At 44.1% G+C, this 20,659-nt stretch overlaps 1 protein-coding gene across 9 annotated transcripts in view; it reads left to right on the top strand.

Annotated features, from left to right (window-relative positions):
* SPTBN1 (spectrin beta, non-erythrocytic 1) overlaps positions 1 to 20,659 on the top strand; it is a 213,914-nt gene that overhangs the window by 93,160 nt on the left and 100,095 nt on the right. For 2 of the 9 annotated variants that reach the window (XR_013402434.1, XM_015112357.3), the window contains exon 1: positions 7,799 to 9,026. Coding sequence is in view for 1 of the 2 variants with exons in the window: in XM_015112357.3 (XP_014967843.2) it covers positions 8,918 to 9,026 (109 nt within the window). In the remaining variant the exon portion in view is untranslated. 9 annotated transcript variants of the gene reach the window in all.

The raw sequence follows: 20,659 nt of genomic DNA, 5'->3' as shown, positions 1-20,659 counted from the left end.
GGGACAGTTAGGAGGAAGAGATGGGGACAGACATTTATTGAGCATCTGTCTTGTGTCAGGCACAGTATCTGGTCTTTGCCTGTGCCATCTCAGTAGCCTGAGCATAGGAATGCCATCCTGGTCATGCACTTGTTTGAGGACATCACTTTCTCCCCACCCCTTGGGACTTATCTTCCTTACAGTAAAAGTCAGGTGTAGTTTGATCCTGCCAGAAATTACCTGGTTTAAAATGGGGAGATAAAGAAAAGAGGGAAAGGTGTTGTATGGTGTCTGTAAAGGTCTCAGAGGTAGCTATAGTATTTAATTATTTTACAGTAAGTCTGGAGCCTGCCTCCTACTTACTAGGCAGCTGGCGGGCCTTGGCGCTCCTAAGTGACTGAGTTGTCCATGAATTATTCAGGGCCTGTGCCCAGCAATGGCTACCTAGCAAAGTCTCATGCAGGGAGGCTGTGCTATCTCAGTGAGAGATCAGCAAAAGCTCAGGTGCTGAGGAGGAAGAAATGACTGCACCCTTAAAATATTTCACATTTTAACACGCCAGGGCTGCACACGTTGTTCCATATCCCTGCAACTGGGTAATCGGGACCTGTTTTTCAAAGAGCAAGAAACACACCTCACACCCCCAGTTACACTACCTACACTCTCATGTTAGAATGGCACACGTCAGCAGGGATTTGGTTAGAAGCAACATTAAAATTGCACAGGTAAGATGGAATAGGAACAGAGTGTTTGTGTGGAAGAAATCCTGCTCTGCTCTGATATTTTCTCAGCCAAGTAGAGAAATGTAGTTGTTGCTTAATTTAGAATGGTACTTACTGTAACTATCAATAGCTGGTACTGTCACTAACCTGTTGTTATGTATTACACCCTTGTGTTTGTGTATGTGTGTGTCCTAGTGTGTCTGATTTCCTCAGCTAGGTTAAAAGTCCCTGCAGAGACGAAATCACTTCTCACCATGTCATGAGTCCCTCCAATAGCCTGTGCCCATGGTTGGGGCTGAGAACGTATCGGATGAGTTGACTTTGGTTCTCTGTAGAGGAGGAGTATGTCTTGATGATGAGATTTGCATGCCCCCCACCTTTCTCTTTTCTCCTTCCCTCTCCAGGTGCCTGTCTTACCTGCCCTTTTCACATTTTCTCTTCACAGCTCCTGGAAAAGGTAATATGGGTGTGAATATACTTGAGGGCAGGGCCCAGAGTCCTGTTTTCACAAAGAATAGATTTGTCTTTATTCCTTACCCATTTCTTTCCCATGAGCTCTGCTACCCAGGGAACAGTATCTTCTGACTGCCCCATATCACTGTCGTAAAACTCTGGCTTGATGGCTGTGAACACCTGTGTGTGTGTCAACTGTTTCCTTCGATGTTGGAGGTGAAAAGCAGAACGAAGAACTCTGGGCTAGAGCAGGCCTGGCCCCAACTGCATTCCTTAGATGTTATTTTCCTTTAAACCACTCTACCTGCAGCAGAGGAGCCCAGCCCTGGCTCTGGCTACTGTTACATTCACAGGCATAGCAACACCTGTTTGCCAAAGCCGGGGCCTCTGGACCAGGGCATTCTTTTGTCTGTGCAGGGAAGCTTTGCATGTGTAGATAACAGACACGATAAGAATGCAGAAAGGTTTGGCTGGGGTAGAAGATTCAATAAACTACATTCCTTCCCCAGGACCTTGGGTGCTTGTTTCCAGTGTAACTTGCCATTTTTCTCCTGCTCAGCAGTGATCTCAGGTGTTTTGTATTCAGGTCTGATATGACCAGTTAGGCAAGAAACGGAAAGGATATAAATGGAAACCAGCTTTGCCCTGGTATTTCAGATTCGGCTGCATACTTAGATGGTTTTATGGGTGTGGGGGGAAATAGGGGACAGGTGTAAAGAGAGGGATAAAGAACCATCCATATCCTTCACGGAACAGAGATAGTAATTGCTATGGATAGAAAAATACCTTTCGTCCTCTCTCTAATTTTTTTTCTAGTTATTTTGAGTCCTGAAGTTTCAAATCTGATAGTCCCACCTCAAATAAACATTGGCTTTTCTAAAATATAGGACTTCTGTAACTTGTTTCATAGTAAGTATTGTGTTCTGGTTATCTCTGAAGTGTCACTGCTATAAAATGTGATTCTGAGTATGCCTTTCCCAGTGCATGATGGGCTGAGTTAAAGAGAAGGGAATGGAGTGTGTCAGTATATCCCAGAGGGAGGACTGGTCCTGCCACTGAGAAACACCCCTCTCCAAAAATCCAGAGGGGTGGTTCCCAGCCTTGGTCTTGTGTTCCCAGCCTAAGGTCTGTGATTCCACATGAAACCTGCAACATTGTGCAGCTGATAGCTTCCTTGGTGAAGTAAGAGATGGCCAAAAGTGGGACAGAATTAATTTTTGAAATTTATCCTACAAGGAGTTTAAAGCCTAGCAATCGTAGCCATGAAGACGGTACTATAATAGTATCTTTGTAGACATTTATCTCCCTTAATTTATAAAACAGCTCTATGAGGTTGGTCCCATTATTGGCATCCCAACTTTTCAGGCATAGAGAACCAAGATTAAAATGTGGCAGAGCCAGCTTTGTAGGTCCCAGGTCTGCTTTTTTTTTTTGGAGACGGAGTTTCGCTCTGTCACCCAGGCTGGAGTGCAGTGGCGCGATCTCGGCTCAGTGCAACCTCAACCTCCCTGGTTCAAGCGATTCTCCTGCCTCAGCCTCCTAAGTAGCTGGGATTACAGGCACACGCCACCACACCCAGCTAATTTTTGTATTTTCAGTAGAGACTGGGTTTCACCATGTTGGTCAGGATGGTCTCCAACTCCTGACCTCATGATCTGCCCGCCTCAGCCTCCCAAAGTGCTGGGATTACAGGCGTGAGCCACCATGCCCGGCCCCAGGTCTGCTTTTAACTACCTTTTCTCCTGTAGCTTCACATGTCCAAGCCCTGATTCAGATGCTCACATGGGCGGTACTCTAAGTTGAGAAGTGGTCTCACCCATGGTTTTCTAAGAATAGTGTGAGTTGTGAGGGAAGGGGAAGTGCTCCTGACTGCTTCCAGCTGCCCAGGCCATGGGCCTTGAGTGGGAGGTGCCATTGGGGAAAAAGGAGACGTTCTAAAGAGGTGGCAGGCAGGTAGCAATGGCATAGAAATACCATTGTCAAATATGCTATGCCAGTAGGGCTTTTGAAAATTGTTCTTTTGCGGGGAAAAGGAGATTTCATATAATTTCTTCTGTCTTTTGTTTTTTGCTGGATTTCATAGTGGTATGCTTGGTTAGTTGGTTGAGTTTTCTGGTAAGTGGGGAAATTTCCATTGAAACAGGGCTAGGTTTTTAAGGGCAGGTTTTAGGGAGAAGAGAAGGTGGCAACTAGTAGTCAGTGAGTGGGAGGCTTTTTGGGCGTTAGTGGAAAGAAAAGAATGATCTCAGTTAAGGATTCAAGAGTGGGAGAGGTGGGCAAGAGGTTCCTAGGAAGGGAGTGGGTGGGCCAGAGAGGTACGACAGAAAGAGAATTAGAGAGATGAGACAGAAACGTAATATAAACCAGTGCCTAGTGCAGCATAAATGCAGTGGCATGGTTTGGAGCCGCTTTTCTATCTGGCCATGCTAATGGAAGAGGATTATTTTAGCATTGTTTTGGTTTCCTATAAAGAAATGCTTAGGAGTAATTAACTGGCTGTGGTCACCCAATCCCAACGGACTTGACACCGATGAAGAATGAAAGACAGTTGTGGAGATGGCAGTAGAAAGCGGCAGAGAATTTGGCAAAACACATCCTGTGTGAAACTTTGTTGTTTTCTGTCCCTCCCTGTTCCCATCACTTCTTTCCCAGCTCTTGGATTGGTTTTTCAAATCCCAAGGTTGAATGTGAACAAATCCCATCACATTTTGACATTCTGGACATCCTCTCCCAGACATACTGAGTCTTGATAGTGTCTGGATGTTCAGGAAATGAACATCTAAAGTTTCACCCACTCAAGCTTGCTGTAATGCAGGAAAAGCATCCATCTTTCCCCTCAAGACTGTGTAAAGCCTCTTAGAACAAACAGAGGCTTAATCTTACCTTGCCACATGCTAAGTCATACAGAATCTTAGTGTACAGGTCCACCAAGTATGAGAAGAGGAACAAAACCAAACAAGACCTAATAAAGCCCACTCAGAACCACAGAACCCTGCAAGCAGCAAGCTCTGTGTGAACTAGCAGAGCATGTGCCTAATCCTGACTCAAAACTAAATGTTGTAGAGGTTCGTGTAGAGGCCTGCTTAGGTTTAAGGTTAATCGTGATGCCACTTATGTGATTTTTCAGAAAAGCTTAGGAACCCATAGTAAGCTGGATATACTCTGAGCATATAGGAGAAACAGCAGAGGTGGGGAGATGGGGAGCACGCTGACTTGGTGGATCTGGGGTCCATGTGTTGGCTGTGCCACTCAGCAGCTGGGGCCCTGGGCAAGACACTGTATTTCTGTGAACCTCAACCTTGGCTGCAAACTGAAGACCACACCTGCCTCACAGGGTTAGTCACTTGAGAAAATGTATATGGAAGCATTCTGTAAGCTACCAAGTATGATGGTGCTGGTTAATATGGCCTTTCAGTTTATGTGGAGATTGATGATAACTGGGACTGCAGTTAGAACTGGGACCTAAAGGTGAACCCAAATCACTAATACATTTAATACTAAAAATTCCAGAAGGAATTTTTTGTGACCATAGATTCCAAACTGTTTTGTTTGTGGACAAAGATCGAGAGGCCCAGGGAACATGAGAAACATGCTCAAGATTACATAGCTCCTTGGCACTCAGAAATTAGGGTAAGCCTGAGTCCCTGACTCTGGACTTGAGTCAGACCACAGCACTTGATTTGTTCCATCCATACCTTTGAGCCATTTTCCCACTGACCTTTTCCTACCTGTGCCAACTTAGGGCTGAAACCTGTGCACAGAGGACATGCTCAGTTCGGCCCTGCCTTGGAACATCTTCCCCTGAGTCTGATAAGCCTCATTCACTAGTCTCATCTTCATAGCTTCTTCCTCTTCTTCCTCCTCTCTCCTCATTTTCTAACTCCCTGTAACCTAGCCTTTGCTTTTATTAACCCAGTTGACCGACTAATTGGCACACTGAATGCCTCTTCTCTAAGTTTTATTTTTTAGTTTGTTTTGCAGCACTCAAGACCATCTACCCTCTTTCCTCTTTGAGTCTCTCTCCTTAGATTTTCATTCTGTAACTCCCTGGCATCTCCACTGGTTTTTCTTCTTCCTCCCAGACCCAAGCCTCCCCCAGGGCTCCATGCTTAGCCCCTTGCCTCTTACCTCCTTTCCTAGATTTAACCCCACAACTATCTCAGCTCCCACCTCTGCACTCAGGACTGTATCTTCAGTTTTGAGCTCTAGTTCCACATCCCTGACTGCTCCAGACATGTCACCCAGTGGTATTGCAGGTAACTCAGATTCCACCTGTCTAGAAGGAAATGTGCAATTGTCCCCTGCACCCCTCTAGCCAGCTCTGAAACCCCGAGAGTCTTCTTTGTCCCTTTCCTTTGATCCTCCCACATACAGTTAGTTACCAAAGTCCTTTGGATTAACTTTTACGTCAGCCCATTCTTTTTCATTTGATTGCTCCTTTGACCTGGACTATTGCACTAACCACCCCGTTGACCTTGCTGCCTTCATTTCCTCTCCTTTCTGCCTATTCTTACATACCACTTCCAGATTAATCATCTCTAGAGTCCAGCCCACACCCTCTACTCCCTTGGCTCAAAAGTCTCCAGAGGCTCTAGACCAATCTTAGTTCTAACTTGCTTTTTGGGGCTTTCCTCCCAGCCTGACGGTTCCTTATCCTCCAGCCAAACTGCAGCACTTGCTGGTGCTGTTTCCTGGGCGTGCATGCTTTTACTGTGCTGCTTGAGAGGAGGCTTCTCCCTTGTTCCAGCCTGTTGATGTGTTTCAAGGTCTGATCAAAATGCCAGTCCCTCCTAGAGTTCTTCCCACCTGCCTTCCTCCAGAAGGCAGATGTGTCCTTCTTGTCCTCTGAATTCTTACAACTGCCCTCCCCTGGCCCTTACTGTATTCTTTTGGTACTTTACTGTTTGCACATTTGTCCCATTTCCTTTGGCTAGCAACACTCCTGGTCATTTTTGAATCCTCTAAAACACCTGGCAGTGTGCCTTGCATACATTAAATACTGTAAATACAGAGCAGTAAACACTGAAGAAATAAAGAATGAATACCTCTGGCCTTCCTTTACCTCCTCCCCACTGCTGAACTGGAGGTGGTCATATGGGCCATCAGGGATCTGTCCTATTCTTCCCTGGTCCCAACACACCAAATGGATTTCCATTTCTTACCTCTGATCCCTATGGGGTTATTAAATGTGGGGTTATTAAACCCTTCCCCAGTGTCCAAACCTTTCTAATACTTGCATGTGTTCACTCTGCCTGGTTCATTCAGTGTTGACTTTGTAGGATTGAGTGTGGCTGCACTCGTCCCAGCTCCACTGCCATCATATTATGTGCAACCTGGTTAATTAAAAAGTATTTCATGTACTACCCCATACTAGAGGGAGCTGAAAGGGAGATAATGAGTGGTAACTCCCTTTCTTACATTAAGTGGCCCAAAGATTAAAAATAAAACGTTATAATTTGGCAAAGCACTTTGTAATCTCATTTTCAGGGCCAAAGCTGGACACTTAGAGACTTACCATTTCGCCAGTATACTTAGTTGTGAAGAAGGGCTTGTTAAAAAGATCTTCATTGAGACGGTTCCCAATTTAACTTCTTTTGTAGTCTTGATGGGTGTGTGTGTGTGTGTGTGTGTGTGTGTGTGTGTGTGTGGGTGGGTGGGGGATGCAAGGAGGGGTGCATTTTTAAGAATATACTCTTTAATTTTGAAAGTATGATAATTTTTAGAACATTTCCACATCATCTCCTCAGTGACCCTGTGGAGGTGGGCATTAATTATTACTCAGTCTGACAGCTGAGGTTTAGAAAGAATCCAGGGTTTCTTCTAAGGTCACAGGGTAATGAAGAGGCTTGGCCAGGACTAGAAACTTAGGTCTTGGGAATCCTAGTCAAGTGCTTTTTCCAAGACCAAATGTTTTGTAATGCCCTGCCTAGCCTCCCATCAGCATTGTGAATTGGCGGCACTTAGGGGCTTTAAAATATGTTCTACATCTTAGATGATAAGAAATGTTGTCTTCTCCTCCAGGTTGGGCCTGGCTTTCAAAAGCCAAAGGCTGACATGTGGAAGTATTAAAAACCTAGTTATGTGGCTGGAAAGAGTTGGGGGTTGTTCAGTATTGAACAGTTAGGTAGGCTCTGGGTTTGTTTTAACTCTAAGCCTGGACAGGATGCAGTTACATCAATTACAAGTGCCCTGGGGACTGAGGTGAACCTGGGGTGGGGGCCCACCTCTTTACTGCAGATTGGAATCCCTGAGGAATGAAATTACCTTCTTCAGTGAGTATTGCTGCAGGGCTCCAAAGTGGAAATGCCAAAAGTGTAATTTGTTGTGTGCCTGTTTAGGTAGTGAGGAAAAAGCGGGAACAGGAGGGAGGAGAGAGGGGGGAGAACTAGAGTCAAATGATTTTCCAAGAATACATTTTGATTATTCTCTTTTCTATGTAGAAGATTTCATTTTTGGTTGAGATTGGTGGGAGAAGCTGGGAAGGAGAGATTTAAATTTTTGGAGGACCACAAATTTAGAGGCCTTGTTTTACAAATCAGAGTAGGAATTTGAGGGTAGTTTCGGTTCCCTCATCTCCCCACCGGATCATAAACAACTCCAGGTCAGGGATCTCGGCCGTGTTTACCTGTGTACCTTTTTCCCACAATGCCTTGCAAATCGGTGTTCCCATAAATCTTCCTTGCGTCGAATTCCTATCATAGGCCCGTGTTATTCCAGGAAACCACCGCCTTAATATCCCCTGATGGCCGCGTAAGTCAGTCGAGATTCTTCACTGAGCCCGAACTTACACCTCCCCTGTCTGTGGCCCTGCACTGCGCCCTGAGAGTGACTTTGTCTGACTTCTTCCCGGTGGCGCGCCGGACCGCCGCCGCGTGGTTGGCGCCAGCGCACTGGGGCCGTCGCGCGCGCCCAGGTGCGGGCTGCGTTACCTCCGCAGACGCTGGAGAGTGAATGAACCGCGCGGGCCTGGGACCCTCGGGGCTCCTCACTCTCCCGGCCGTCCGGCGGGCACGCTCGCCTTTTCAAGTGATAGTAATCGGAGACTTTTCCGTTACACGAGGCTCAACAAAAGATTGTAATTCCAGCAGCTCTGTGTGGGAAGGCACCACCAAGGCTCGGACCGGCGGCGAGTCCAGGGCCCGGCCCGGAGTCGGCGGCTGCCGGGCGGCTGCCGGGCGGCTGGGGCGACCACGGCCAGTGCAGGACCGGCAGGGGGCCCCGGGTCGGCCAGGCTCCCCCGCCCCCCTCCTCGTGGTACAGCCTGCGTTTCTCCTACAATGCTGTTATGCTAATCAGGTGACATCACCGCCGAGCACACGGCGAGTGGCTCCTGATAAAATTACAAACCGGCGGCCGCCGCGGGCAGCCGGGAGGAGGTGTGCGCACTGCGCCCGCGAGCTCCCGGGCTCGGCAACCGTGGCATGCTTAGGATTGGCCATATTTAAGAATTCTTTAGTAGAACCTGCGCCTCCTCTCTGCTTCTTCCTCCTTCTCAGTAATTTATTTCGAGCTTCCAGGCAAGGGCCACGGAAGGAGGGAAAGCACCAAGAAATTAGATGCCTGTGTGGTAACTCCTCGCCGGGCTAAGGTGGACTCTTCTGCAGCGAACTTCCTATCAGATCACCCTGCTGGACTTGCAGACCGGAATGGGGTTCGCCTAAGGATCCGAGCGCTGCGGAGGCTGCTGCGTGTTGGATGGGAGTGGGAGGGGTCTGGAGCGGGATTTCCAGGGCGCAGTCCGCCCGGGCGTTACGCTGGGCATAATGGAATTGCAGAGGACGTCTAGCATCTCCGGGCCACTGTCGCCGGCGTACACGGGGCAGGTGCCTTACAACTACAACCAGCTGGAAGGCAGATTCAAGCAGCTGCAAGGTAAGCCCCCTCCCAAAGGCCGGGCCTGTCCTGGGGCCTTGCCAACGGGGGTTCTTGGAGGCTCTATTTGCGCCATATGGTACGTGACCCTAATGAAGACGGGCGGCTTCACAGCTCGGCCCCAGACCCTGTGGTTGGCTGCGGGTACCCCATTCACGACTTAGGGAAGGCAGTTGCTCATACTTCTCTCCAGAAGAGCCACCATTTGGAGTCCCTCTCTCTCCAGCACCCTTTCGGCTTTCTAGGTTGTCAAATATCTGCTGCACACACGTTTTCTTTACTTTTAGCTGACTTTACATCCTAGTAGATCAGTACTTACAGACTTATTAGTATGGAGGTATTTGATTCCGGGTCGCCACTGGCTCCCAGCCCCCAGCCTCTTACCTCTGGGAAGCTTTAAAGGTGTAAAGTGCACTGCTCAGACCCAGTCCTGTAGAACAATAGCAGAGGGGAGGAGGGAGTGGTCTTTTTGTTCCTAAGCCTTCGGTAAATTAGTTTTTTATTCAGAAGCTTAATTTTAATTTTTCTGATGTGTTGGGAAGACACTTCCCATTTAGTGGGCTTTGTAATTTCTAATGAAAGCCAGTTACTGTCATTTCAGTGCTATGGGTTGGATTAGTTGGATCAATTACAGGTTTCTTGGAGTCTGTTTAAGGCTTAAATAATTGAATGAGTCCAATATTTTACTGAACATATTTTTAGGGAGAGCAGGAGCCTGCGTGTGCACCAGTGTGCTGTTTGTTTTCCCTGCAGCCCCTGCAGCCCTCAGCTGTCCCTGCCCAGCCAGCAGGCCCTGGCCAGCAGTGTCTCAGAGCTTGTACGTGAAAAAAGGTTGCTAACTGAAAGCAGAACTTCCGTTTGGAAGCCCTTGGAGTCAGTAGTAGGCTGGGAATGGCTCTCGCATTGTAAAAAAGTAGTATTCGAGGACTGTGTGTTTCTTATTTTAACTCTTCTCAGTGCTGCAAATGTGGTTCCTGTGAGGAGGAGGAAGGAAGGAAGCCGCTCAGCCCTAGAATGTTTTCGTTGGGAAGAGGGGGGAGGATATATTTCATTCATTGGTTTATTTGTCTTGTGAAATAGTTGACAGTAATGACACTTTTCTGGAAAACAAGAGGCAGAACAGGACGTGATTTTAAACATTTGCTGGGCTGTGCCGCATTCCTCTGGCAGTTAGCTCAGAGGAAGCTCCCTTCGCTCTGGGGAACGGCTCTGTCTCTTCGGTTCATTTCTCTTGAACTCTTCGGCAGTCAAATTTGCTTTTTTCAAAACTTAGGCTGGGGGCGCTTGCAAGTAGTGAATAGAGAAGTTGGGATGCGGGGGCGTTCATTATCTAGGTCTGTGTGAGGGGCCTGTGGGTTTTCGGGTCGGAGATTCACTGCGTGCTCCTCCTCTTCTCCTGGCCCGGACTCCCTGCTTCATTGTGTCATCCCGCCTAGGGGGAAAGCACCCACCCGGATCGTCAGCCGAAAACCAGCACCACTCCCCCGCCAGCCCACGCCTGGTAGTCTCAGAAAAAATGCAAAACTAGGAGAAAATAGAAGAAGGTATGAGGGAGGAGCGTACCCCTAGGCCCACCCATAACAAAAGGCTGTTATTCTGAAAGGGCTGAGGAAGGTTGTAAAACTGCTCGCGGGAGAAGGGTGGAGCCTACACACAGGAAATCTTAACTGTCCTCTCTGGACCACGTAAAGTTTAAATTTAAAAAAATCGCCATGTGCCCCTGATATTTTATCTCATACGCTTTTTCTCAAGGAAATCCCTTTGAAAGGGGTAAACTTCGTGTTTTGTGTGGTAGCTTTAAAATTAATTTTTTTTAGTGTGACCCTTGTCTCCTAATTTAGCTCCAGTAACTTTCTTATTTTTAAATATTGTGGTTTAGGAGTTGCACAAGTTTAGTGTTGGTATTTCTGTAACAGAAAACCACCCATGCTGAGGAATTGAGAAAGGGTGAATTAACTTTCAAGTATGGTGGACCTCAGGAGAATTACACATTTGTCAGCATCCTTCAGAACAAATGGACCGATTGCATTTTAAACAACTCTAGGAGAATTTTGATAAAACACACACACACAAAACCTTTCTTTAATTCCCATTCCTGGTTTTGTATTTTGTTTGGTATTTGTAGTTCAGATTATCACATATTTTTGATAACATATAATTTCTATCTGCTGATTTAATTTTGTACATTCCTGCAAGGGTGCCTTTTTTACTTTTCTCGGTATAATCTTTCCTAGCACATAATCTCTAAATATTGGCAAAATGCTCCTCTGAAACTGTATTGGATTTTTTGTTTTTGTTTTAAGAGACAGTGTCTCCCTCTGTTGCCCAGGCTAGAGTGCAGTGGCAGAATCACGACTCACCGCAGCCTTGAAGTCCTGGCTCAAGCTGTCCTCCCGCCTCAGCCTCCCAAGTAGCTGGGACTATACCATTTCTGGCTAATTTTTAAATTTTTTGTAGAGACAGAGCCTCATCATGTTGCTCAGGCTGGGTTGAACTCCTGGCCTCAAATGATCCTCCCACCTTCACTTCCCAAATTGTTGGGATTACAGGTGTGAGCTACCTTGCCAGTCCTGTATTGAGTTTTCAATGCCTCTGATATGAATTTATTTATGTATTGTCTGTGCCTGATAGTGCTATGATTTTTCTGGAGTTGTTTCTGCATTTTGGCTGGTTTCAAGTTACTTTCCACACTGGGTCCTAAAAATTTCAGGAGGTGTACCACAGAATGAGATTTGGAGTTCTAGCTAAGGAGAATATGATATTAAAATGAGTCTGGTCTATTTAGGTAAAATAGTTTGTAGAGATTTATAGTTTATAAATTTATAGAGATACAAATGTATAGTTTAAAATAAATATATAGTTATATATTTATATGTAAATATAAATAGTTACATATAGTTTAAAATAAAAAGGATGGTCATAAATTTATAGTTTATAGAGATTTATAGTTTGTAGAGATTTATGGGTCAGTAAATAAGTGTGTTTAAAAAAAAAAAAAAACCTCATTGAGATACGAGAGCGATGGCTTTATCACACGAAGGCTCCTGGCATAAGAAGACAAGCCCTTCAGCCTCTCATGGCTTTAGCATTCACCACCAACACACACACACACCCCCCTTCCTCTTTCTCTTTTTCAGATTTTCACCTGCAAAATTAAGTTATCACATTCCTCAGAATCAGTTCATGTATTGTATGAAGTGTATTTTTTTCTCTATTAAAGAGGAATGTTGAAATACAACAAAACCCAACCTCCCATATTTAGAGAACTGTGTAATAACAGAGGTGCAGGTTCATGATAACCATCTCTCCACTTGACATCAGGCAGCTTAACTCCTCATGAGAGAACACTCATCATGCAACTTTCCCCCTCAGAAACAGTTGCTTGTGCCCATTGTGTAAGTGAAATTCTAGACTCTAGCTTGGCCTTCAGAGATTCTCCCTAAAATGACTCCACTCCACTTCTTACTCTAACATATTCCAATCAAACCTAGTAGGCAGGCCTACAGCTCTTTATAAAACCCATCCCTGGGTTTCACGTTTATGTTCTACGTTTTGCCTCAAATGCCCTACTCTTCCATTTCATCAATAGAAATGCTTACCTTATTTTTTTTATTTTTATTTTTATTTTTTTGTAGACACAGGGTTTCACCATGTTGCCCAAACTGGTCTTGAACTCATGAGCTAAAGTGATTGGTCTGCCCCGGCCTCCCAAAATGCTGGGATCACAGGTGTGAGCCACTGCACCTGGCCTAGAAATGCTTACTTTTTTTTTTTGAGACAGAGTCTCGCTCTTTCGCCCAGGCTGGAGTGCAGTGGCACGATCTCGGCTCAGTGCAAGCTCTGCCTCCCAGGTTCACACCATTCTCCTGCCTCAGCCTCCCAAGTAGCTGGAACCACAGGCACCCGCCACCACGCCCGGCTAATTTTTTGTATTTGTAGTAGAGACGGGGTTTCACGGTGTTAGCTAGGATGGTCTCAATCTTCTGACCTCGTGATCTGCCCGTCTTGACCTCCCAAAGTGCTGGGATTACAGGCATGAGCCACCGCGCCCGGCCGAAATGCTTACCATTTTTGAAGACTATACCCTGCATTCCAATCATTCCATAAAGTTTCTTCTTTCTTGTTACGGTTAGTGGGGAAAAAAGATTTTGTTGAGTGTTTACCATGTACCAGTAAGAGCTTTCTATATGATATTTTGTCTGTGAAGTTTTAGAGGTGAGAAGATAGAGGCAAATAACTTGTCCAAGGTCATAGACATTGTTGAGTTTAGGCTGCACACTGTTGTTCTGTAACTTTCTCCTTTCAGACTTCTAGATGTTCATATTCATATATATTTTTTTCTTTTAAATGAAAGAGTGACAATATGAAATGTCCACCCTAACATGGTTCCCTCTCCTGCCTACCTGCCCCCTGGAGGACTGATTCTGTTGGCTCTGGCTGTGAGGTTGTAATGAAGACAAGATCTAGTTTAAAAAGCATAAAAATGAACTTTTTCTGCCTGCTTTGCAGCCAGACCCTGACATTCAGCATCTAATCTTTCTGGAGAAGGTGCATTCTCTTAACTATTCTGGCTCAATGCGTTTGCACCAGGAGAGGTATGAAGGGCTCTGTCTTCCTTGGGACATAGAGATTCAAGAATTTCAGGCCATGAAATGCATTACTGCCAAGTTTATTACATATTGAGAGTTGTCTTGTTGAATTTCTTAATTTTTTAAATTTCTTAACTCTTAGAAAAAGTAAAGTGCTGATTTTGTACCTCTGAATCATGAAGAAAATTTATTCTTAAGTTTTTAGTAAATCCAGTTTGTTATGCTACCTGTTTGTCTTACTTTCTTAAACCGAGAGAAAGAAGATTGCTGGATTTACAACCATTTGTCATGAAGAAAATTTGCTTTTAAGTTCTTAAATTCAAAGTAATATCCTTCGAGTATTTCCCATTGTGACACTGAAAAGAATTAATGACATGGTTATTTGTGGGGAGGGGGAATAAGAGGAGACCGGATTTATATAAGAACATTTTGGGGTCTGATGAAAGCATAAAAGATTGGCTTTTTGGTCTGGATACCTGCCAATACTGTAGTTTTTATAAACCCGGACAACTTGGTTGGATGTCCTCCCCCAAAAGAAATAAAAATTCCTTTTACCAGTTTACCAGACTGTCAGCTCAAAATTTAAGTTTCCTATAGTTTTGTGAATTACAATCCCTTTTGAATGGTGTAGTAATAATTGTTAATGACTATAGCACTTAACTTTGATATAGATCATCTTGCTTAATTAAATGAGATTATTCACAGTACATAGTATGGAATCTAGTACTTAGTAAATTCTAAATAAATGTGTTTACTTGTAATAATAATCCTGCGAGGGTAGATATTCGTTTTTTTGTTTTTTTTTGAGATGGATACTCACTCTGTTGCCCAGACTGGAGTGCAGTGGTGTGATCTCGACTCACTGCAACCTCCGCCTCCCAGGTTCAAGCGATTCTCCTGCCTCAGCCTCCTGAGTAGCTGGGATTACAGGCGCCTGCTACCACGCCCAGCTAATTTTTGTATTTTTAGTAGAGATGGGGTTTCGCTATATTGGCCAGGCTGGTCTCGAACTCCTGACCTTGTGATCTACCCGCCTTGGACTCCCAAAGTGCTGGGATTATAGGCGTGAGCCACCACGCCCGGCAAGAGTAGCTATTCTCGTACTTTTGTAGATAAAGAAATAGATCATTGGATTATTATCCATCTGCATGAGGCTAGCTTTCCAGAATTCAGGTTTTCTGACTCCAAATTTGATGCTCTTACCATAGTACCACAAAGTGTGGGTTAGTGTGGATGATGGCACCCAGATGACATGAATACATACTGCTGGCATGGAACATTAATGTGTTAAGGGAGCTGCGCAGATTTCTGGACATGGGCTGCTCTCAGTTTTTGTTGCATTAGGAATATTGACAGTCAAGGGAATACCAATTTTTCTTAAATCTTTTAAGAACATTAAAAGTATTATTGGAGGCTAGTTATATAGAAAAGGAGGGTGATAGATAACTCCTTTTGAGGAAAAGATAGCACTTTTCTTAGGAGAGTGAGCCTAAAATCTCCCTGGCTGCTGAGAAAGCTTTCTGGATGATGGTTCCATGTCATCACCTCTCCTCACTCCTCATTCTTGGAAAAAGGGATCTGTGCACAGCCTCACTGCTGCTTCCTCTGCTTTAGTCTCTTTTCATGGCTTCCTAAAGTGTCCCCATGCAGTTGTCCCAGTCTTCCCACAGCTGGGCCCTGAGAAGAGTGCTCCATGCAAAAATGTCTGGGATTCATCTTTGCTGGGATTTGACTCTAGTCCCAGCTCCAGCTCCTGCCACACCTCTACCCACAGAAGTGGTTCCTTAAACCTGCCCTGCGTTTTCGCACCCTTGACACCCTACCCTGTTGGTTTCTTCTGCTGGGAATCATTTCATGTGTCAGGATCATTCTTTGGAGGTTCAGTTTAGATGCCACTTATTCTAGGCATTCCAGGAGGGAGGGGAGGTTAGCATCCCTGCTTGGACTCCCTTTTAAGATTTGAAGTTTCAGCGCTTGATCATTCACCTGTGATTTTCCAATACTGCCTTTTGTTACAGTTCCTGTCTGTCTTTTTGTTTTCCGTATATTTCATGAAGTCTGGGAGCCTAAAGACCAAAGTCTGAATAGTCTGTCTTACACATAGAAGCCACTAAATATTTGCTAAAGAGCAAAGTTAATGAAGTCAGTGTTATAGACTCCCTTGTTGCTGTGGTTCCCAAATTAAGATTCTCAAAATGAAGTTCCCATATCAGCTTCAGCATCATCTGGGAATTTGCTGGAAATTTAAAACCTCAAATCTCCACTTCTCCCCTACTGAATAAGAAATTCTGGGGTGGGGCCTACAAATAAATATTTCCGGCTACTCTGCCAGGTGGTTCTGGTGCATACTAAAATTTGAGAAATATTCCCTTATTGGATCATTTGTACAATCTTTGCAAAATTTTGTGGGGGTTGGAGGAGCAGACTCCTTAAGTTGCTCCCAAACAGGAGCAGGTATTATACCTGATTTCTTATAGAAGAATGAAGAATTGGGGGAAAATATGTTTTTCAGAACAAAATTGTGTAACATGGGAAAAACATGAGCTAGTCAGGAATGGACTCTGTGTTGCTTAAATTACAGAAGCCATTGAACATCTGTCTCAGTCACCTCTTCTACCTCAGATGACCCTCACATGGGGTCAGTTACCTGCCTCAGTTCTCCCACAGAGTTGGCTCAACAGCCACTATAGAAAGAGATGTAAGTTTAGAAAAAACAGAGGTAAACATAATAGTGTGTGTAGGCTCTAAGGATAGTTCAGTAAGGCATCAAGTTTAGTTTTACTTATATTCTTAATAAATAATCTGTTGAATTTAACCTTAAAAAACAAAAATCCCAGCAACTTGGCATCTGTAAGGAGAGGGGGGCAGATCGATATCTAGGCTGCTTTCCTTATTTGAATAACTGCCAGGTCTACTTCAAAAGACTGTGTTGACCTTGGCCTCCCAAAGTGCTGGGATTACAGGCATAAGCACCTGGCTCCTGTAAGCACTTTTTCCAAATTTTTAATATTCTTTGCTGCATTGACCTAAAAGTTTGACAGGCCAAGCATGGTGGCTCATGCCTATAATCCCAGCCTTTGGGAGGCTGAGGCAGGTGGAACAACTGAGGTCAGGAGTTCGAGACCAGCCTGGCCAACGTGGTGAAACCGCGTCTCTACTAAAAATACAAAAATTAGCTGGGCATGGTGGTACACGCCTGTAGTCCCAGCTACTCGGGAGCCTGAGGCAGGAGAATTGCTTGAACCTGGGAGGCAGAGGTTGCAGTGAGCCAAGATTGCGCCAGTGAACCCCAGCCTGGGCGTCAGAGCGAGACTCCATCTCAAAAAAAAAAAAAAAAAAAAAAAAAAAAAGTTTGATGGTTGTTAAATCATTTTGTTGTTGCAGAGAACCTGCCATTTAAAATGGCAATTATTGGCACTAACTTAGACTACTTTAAAAGCAGTAAGGATCCTAGGAAATAAAATACTAAAAATAAAACTTTAAAAAATACAGGACTTGCTTTTTTGTGTATTCTACTTATTAACAAATATTTATTGATTACCTGCTTTTCAGTGAGCAGCTGTCATCTGGTTAAAAAGTATGTGGGTGTGTTTCAGCTGTGCTGGAAATGCTGGCTAAGCCAACTGATTAATAGAAGCAAGTGGAGAAATAAACTTGATCTAGGTAAGAGGTGAGGAACTGAGGTAGGGGAATCTATGCAGGTTCAGGATTACTGGAGCTTAAAGTACAGCATAAGAATGGGGTGGTAGGAAGGATTCTAGAAGGATAATAAAGGATGCAAGGCCCTGTTAGGTTAAGGAGTTTGGACAAGACAGTGGGAAGCTACTGGAGGATTTTTATTTATTTTTATTTTTTGGAGACAGGGTCTCTGTCATACAGGCTGGAGTGCAGTGGCACAATCTTGGCTCACTGCAACCCTCCACCTCTTGGGGTCAAGCCATCCTTCCACCTCAGCCTCCCAAGTAGCTGGGACTACAGGCATGAGCCACCATGCCCAGCTATACTGGAGGATTTTAAATAGGAGAGGATTTTAAATCTGGATTTTTAATTTAATTATTTTTATTTGTATATATTCATGGATTGCAAGTGCAATTTGCTACATTCATGTATTGCATTGTGGTGAAGTCAAGGCCTTGAGTGTATCCATTACTGGAGCAATGTACATGATACCCACCAGGCAGCCTCTCATCCACTTTATAAACATAAATATATATTTTTATGTTTATATATACATATTTATATATAAATTTCTTAACTCTGGTCACTGAGGCATGCTTTATTCTGTATATATATGTATATATGTATAGAAAGGCTAGTCTGGCTCTTGGTATGATTGTTTTGGAGGGTGGTGGTCAAGGAAGGAGACAGAATACCAGTGTTCTATTTGCTGGAGTGAGAAACTTAGAAATGACATAACCTCCTTTAATTTTGAAAGTGAAATAGGGGACTTAGAACCTTGTTATTCAGTATAGATAGATGACTTGGGGTTTGTTGGAAATGTAGGATCTCAGGCCGACCTCCCCACAGACCTACTAAGTCAGAATCTCATTTTTTAAAAATCCCCAAGTGCTTTGTATGCCTGTTTAAGAAGCACTGCTGGCAGTGCCTGGTGGCTCACAGCTTAATCCCAGCACTTTGGGAGGCTGAGGCATGCGGATCACCTGAGGTCAGGAGTTTGAAACCAGCCTGGCCAAGATGGTGAAACCCCGTCTCTACTAAAAATGCAAAAATTAGCCGGCTGTGGTAGCGCGTCTGTAATCCCAGCTACTCTGGAGGCTGAGGCACGAGAATCACTTGAACCTGGGAGGCAGAAGTTGCAGTGAGCTGAGATTGCGCCACTGTATTCCAGCCTGGGCAACAGGGTTTGAGACTCTGTCTCAAAAAAAAAAAGCATTGCCTTGAAAGTAATAGTGTCTACCTGCCTTCTAGCTCCTATGAACAGACAAGGAAATAGTTTCATTAAATGGAGGAGGTTTTGTTTTTTGGGCTTTTTTTTTTTTTTAATAAACTGGATTATTTTAACTAAATATAAAAATAATCTTGAGTGTAATAGTTAATTAAAGGAAGTTTAGTATTGCTCTAAGAGATTACAGGGCTTTAAAACAGAGTTGACTAATTCTGAACTTTAGAAGTCTTTATAGAATTTGGCTGGGATTTTCCTATTTGCTAATCCTGCAGTTCTAGAACTTTGTGAGGTTAAAAAAACAGTTTCTTTTCATATTTACCCGTTGATATTAATGGAGAATTACAAAAATTCTCTGGGCCAGTAAAAAAATTCTGGGCCAGTTTCTCTAAATTATTCCAGAATTTCAGCATATGTCCTGGGAAGTAGAGATTTATGAGTCCATACCTGCTTTATGACTTAAACCTTTTAAATACTTTAAAACTATGTTTTCAGAAACAAAGCAAAAATACTCTCCTTCAGCCACACTTCATCTTAGTAGAATGATCCTATATTAAATGAATGTTCCTGTTCTTGCAGTTGGTTAGACTTCAGTCTAGTTTCATGCACATCAAACTTATCTAGTGGTGCCTTCAGGTTTTAGCGCTAATAGGGGATTTGAAGTATGTGAAGTATCTGTTACATGGTAAGTGCTCATTTCCTCCGAGTTTGCAGGTGAAACTTTAAAATTACTGGTTATTGATTGGGTAGGGGAGAAAAAGCACCTGCTGAAACTTGTTGGCCGGAAGTTTTTGCCCCTGAGAAGAAGAAAGGAACAGGGTGGGGGAGATAAGGGACTTCAGTTCTTGGCTGGCAACACTCCAGAACCATCCTGATGGAAGGGATGTGGCCAGTTGAAAGCGGCAGTACTGAAGAGGGTACTAGGGGATGTTCTTTCAAAGACAGGGTTGAAGGTTATTAATGGACTAAGTTGAATTTCTAGCTCTTCCTTCCTATTACTCTAGATACTTTTTATATATTTATTATGTCACAGCAGTATTGACACCCTGAAAAGAAATAAAAGTGAAAGGATAGTTCACATAAGATCCCACAAGTCCTACAAATTTTAGCTTTCAGTAGTTAATATATATAAGCACATACATATATACACATGCGCAGTTTAATACTATTATGTAGATCAGTTTTGTCTTGGCTTTTTATTTTTTACTTAACATCATCTTAAGCCTTTCATATGTGGTTATTTCTGTGCCTCTTACCAAATATTGGCAATTCACTTTCCAAATCAGACAATTACTTACCAATCTGAGAGCCTGCTTCTCATCTATGGGATGAAGGTCATACAAATTCTGTGTAATGAGATTGTTGTAAGAATTAGGTGAGATTCTCTGTGAAAACTGTGTTTGGCACAGTCCCTGGTACATAATAAGGGCTCGTAGGATTATTACAGATCCTAGTTAAATGGCAAAGCAGGGCCTAGCAGAGTGAGCCTTAAGAACTTGAGTGCCTCAACTCCCACCCCCCCACACCCCCAAACCTGTTCTGGGTGTGGTTTCCTTTAGCATGTTAGAAGAGTGTTTAGTTTGCCTGAAAATGCACCCAACTGAAACCATCTCATCCCCTTCCCCCCCTCCCCGGCCGCTTTAGAAAAATCACAAGATTCAGTCACTTGGGCCCGTTGACTTTTGATGTAGTTTGAAGGTCACAATGGTGGTTCCTCTCCCAAGTTCATAAAAGCCTGTGGAGCAGCTACTGCTGCAGCCAGAGAGCATCCAGCACTTGGTCAGAGAGCTGCCTTTGTCAGAGAGCACTCCTGTAGCCAGACTCATATTAACTGCCCCCATGGGTGTGTTGAATGCCTCTACTGTGTTTGCTGTTGTTGAAAGGCCCTTCTTAGCCTTTCTGTCTCCCCCAACCCCATTTTCAAGAGGCACAAGACCTTTAAGTAGCAAATCCAGTAATCACAGTAGCATGGAGACACAGGCTGGCCTATATTTGGTTTCACAAAGGCCTTGTGAAAGATCTGGCCTTAAAGTCCCTTTTTAATGCTGAAATTATGCAAGTGGAAAGTTAATTTGAGGATCACTGAGGCACGCTTTATTCATGAAGAATGTGAGCAAAACGTAAATACAAAGTCTGCAGGC

The sequence above is a fragment of the Macaca mulatta genome, chromosome 13 (genome assembly GCF_049350105.2).
Source record: "Macaca mulatta isolate MMU2019108-1 chromosome 13, T2T-MMU8v2.0, whole genome shotgun sequence".
NCBI classification, from domain to species: domain Eukaryota; kingdom Metazoa; phylum Chordata; class Mammalia; order Primates; family Cercopithecidae; genus Macaca; species Macaca mulatta.
This window is presented reverse-complemented; position numbering and strand designations above follow the sequence as displayed.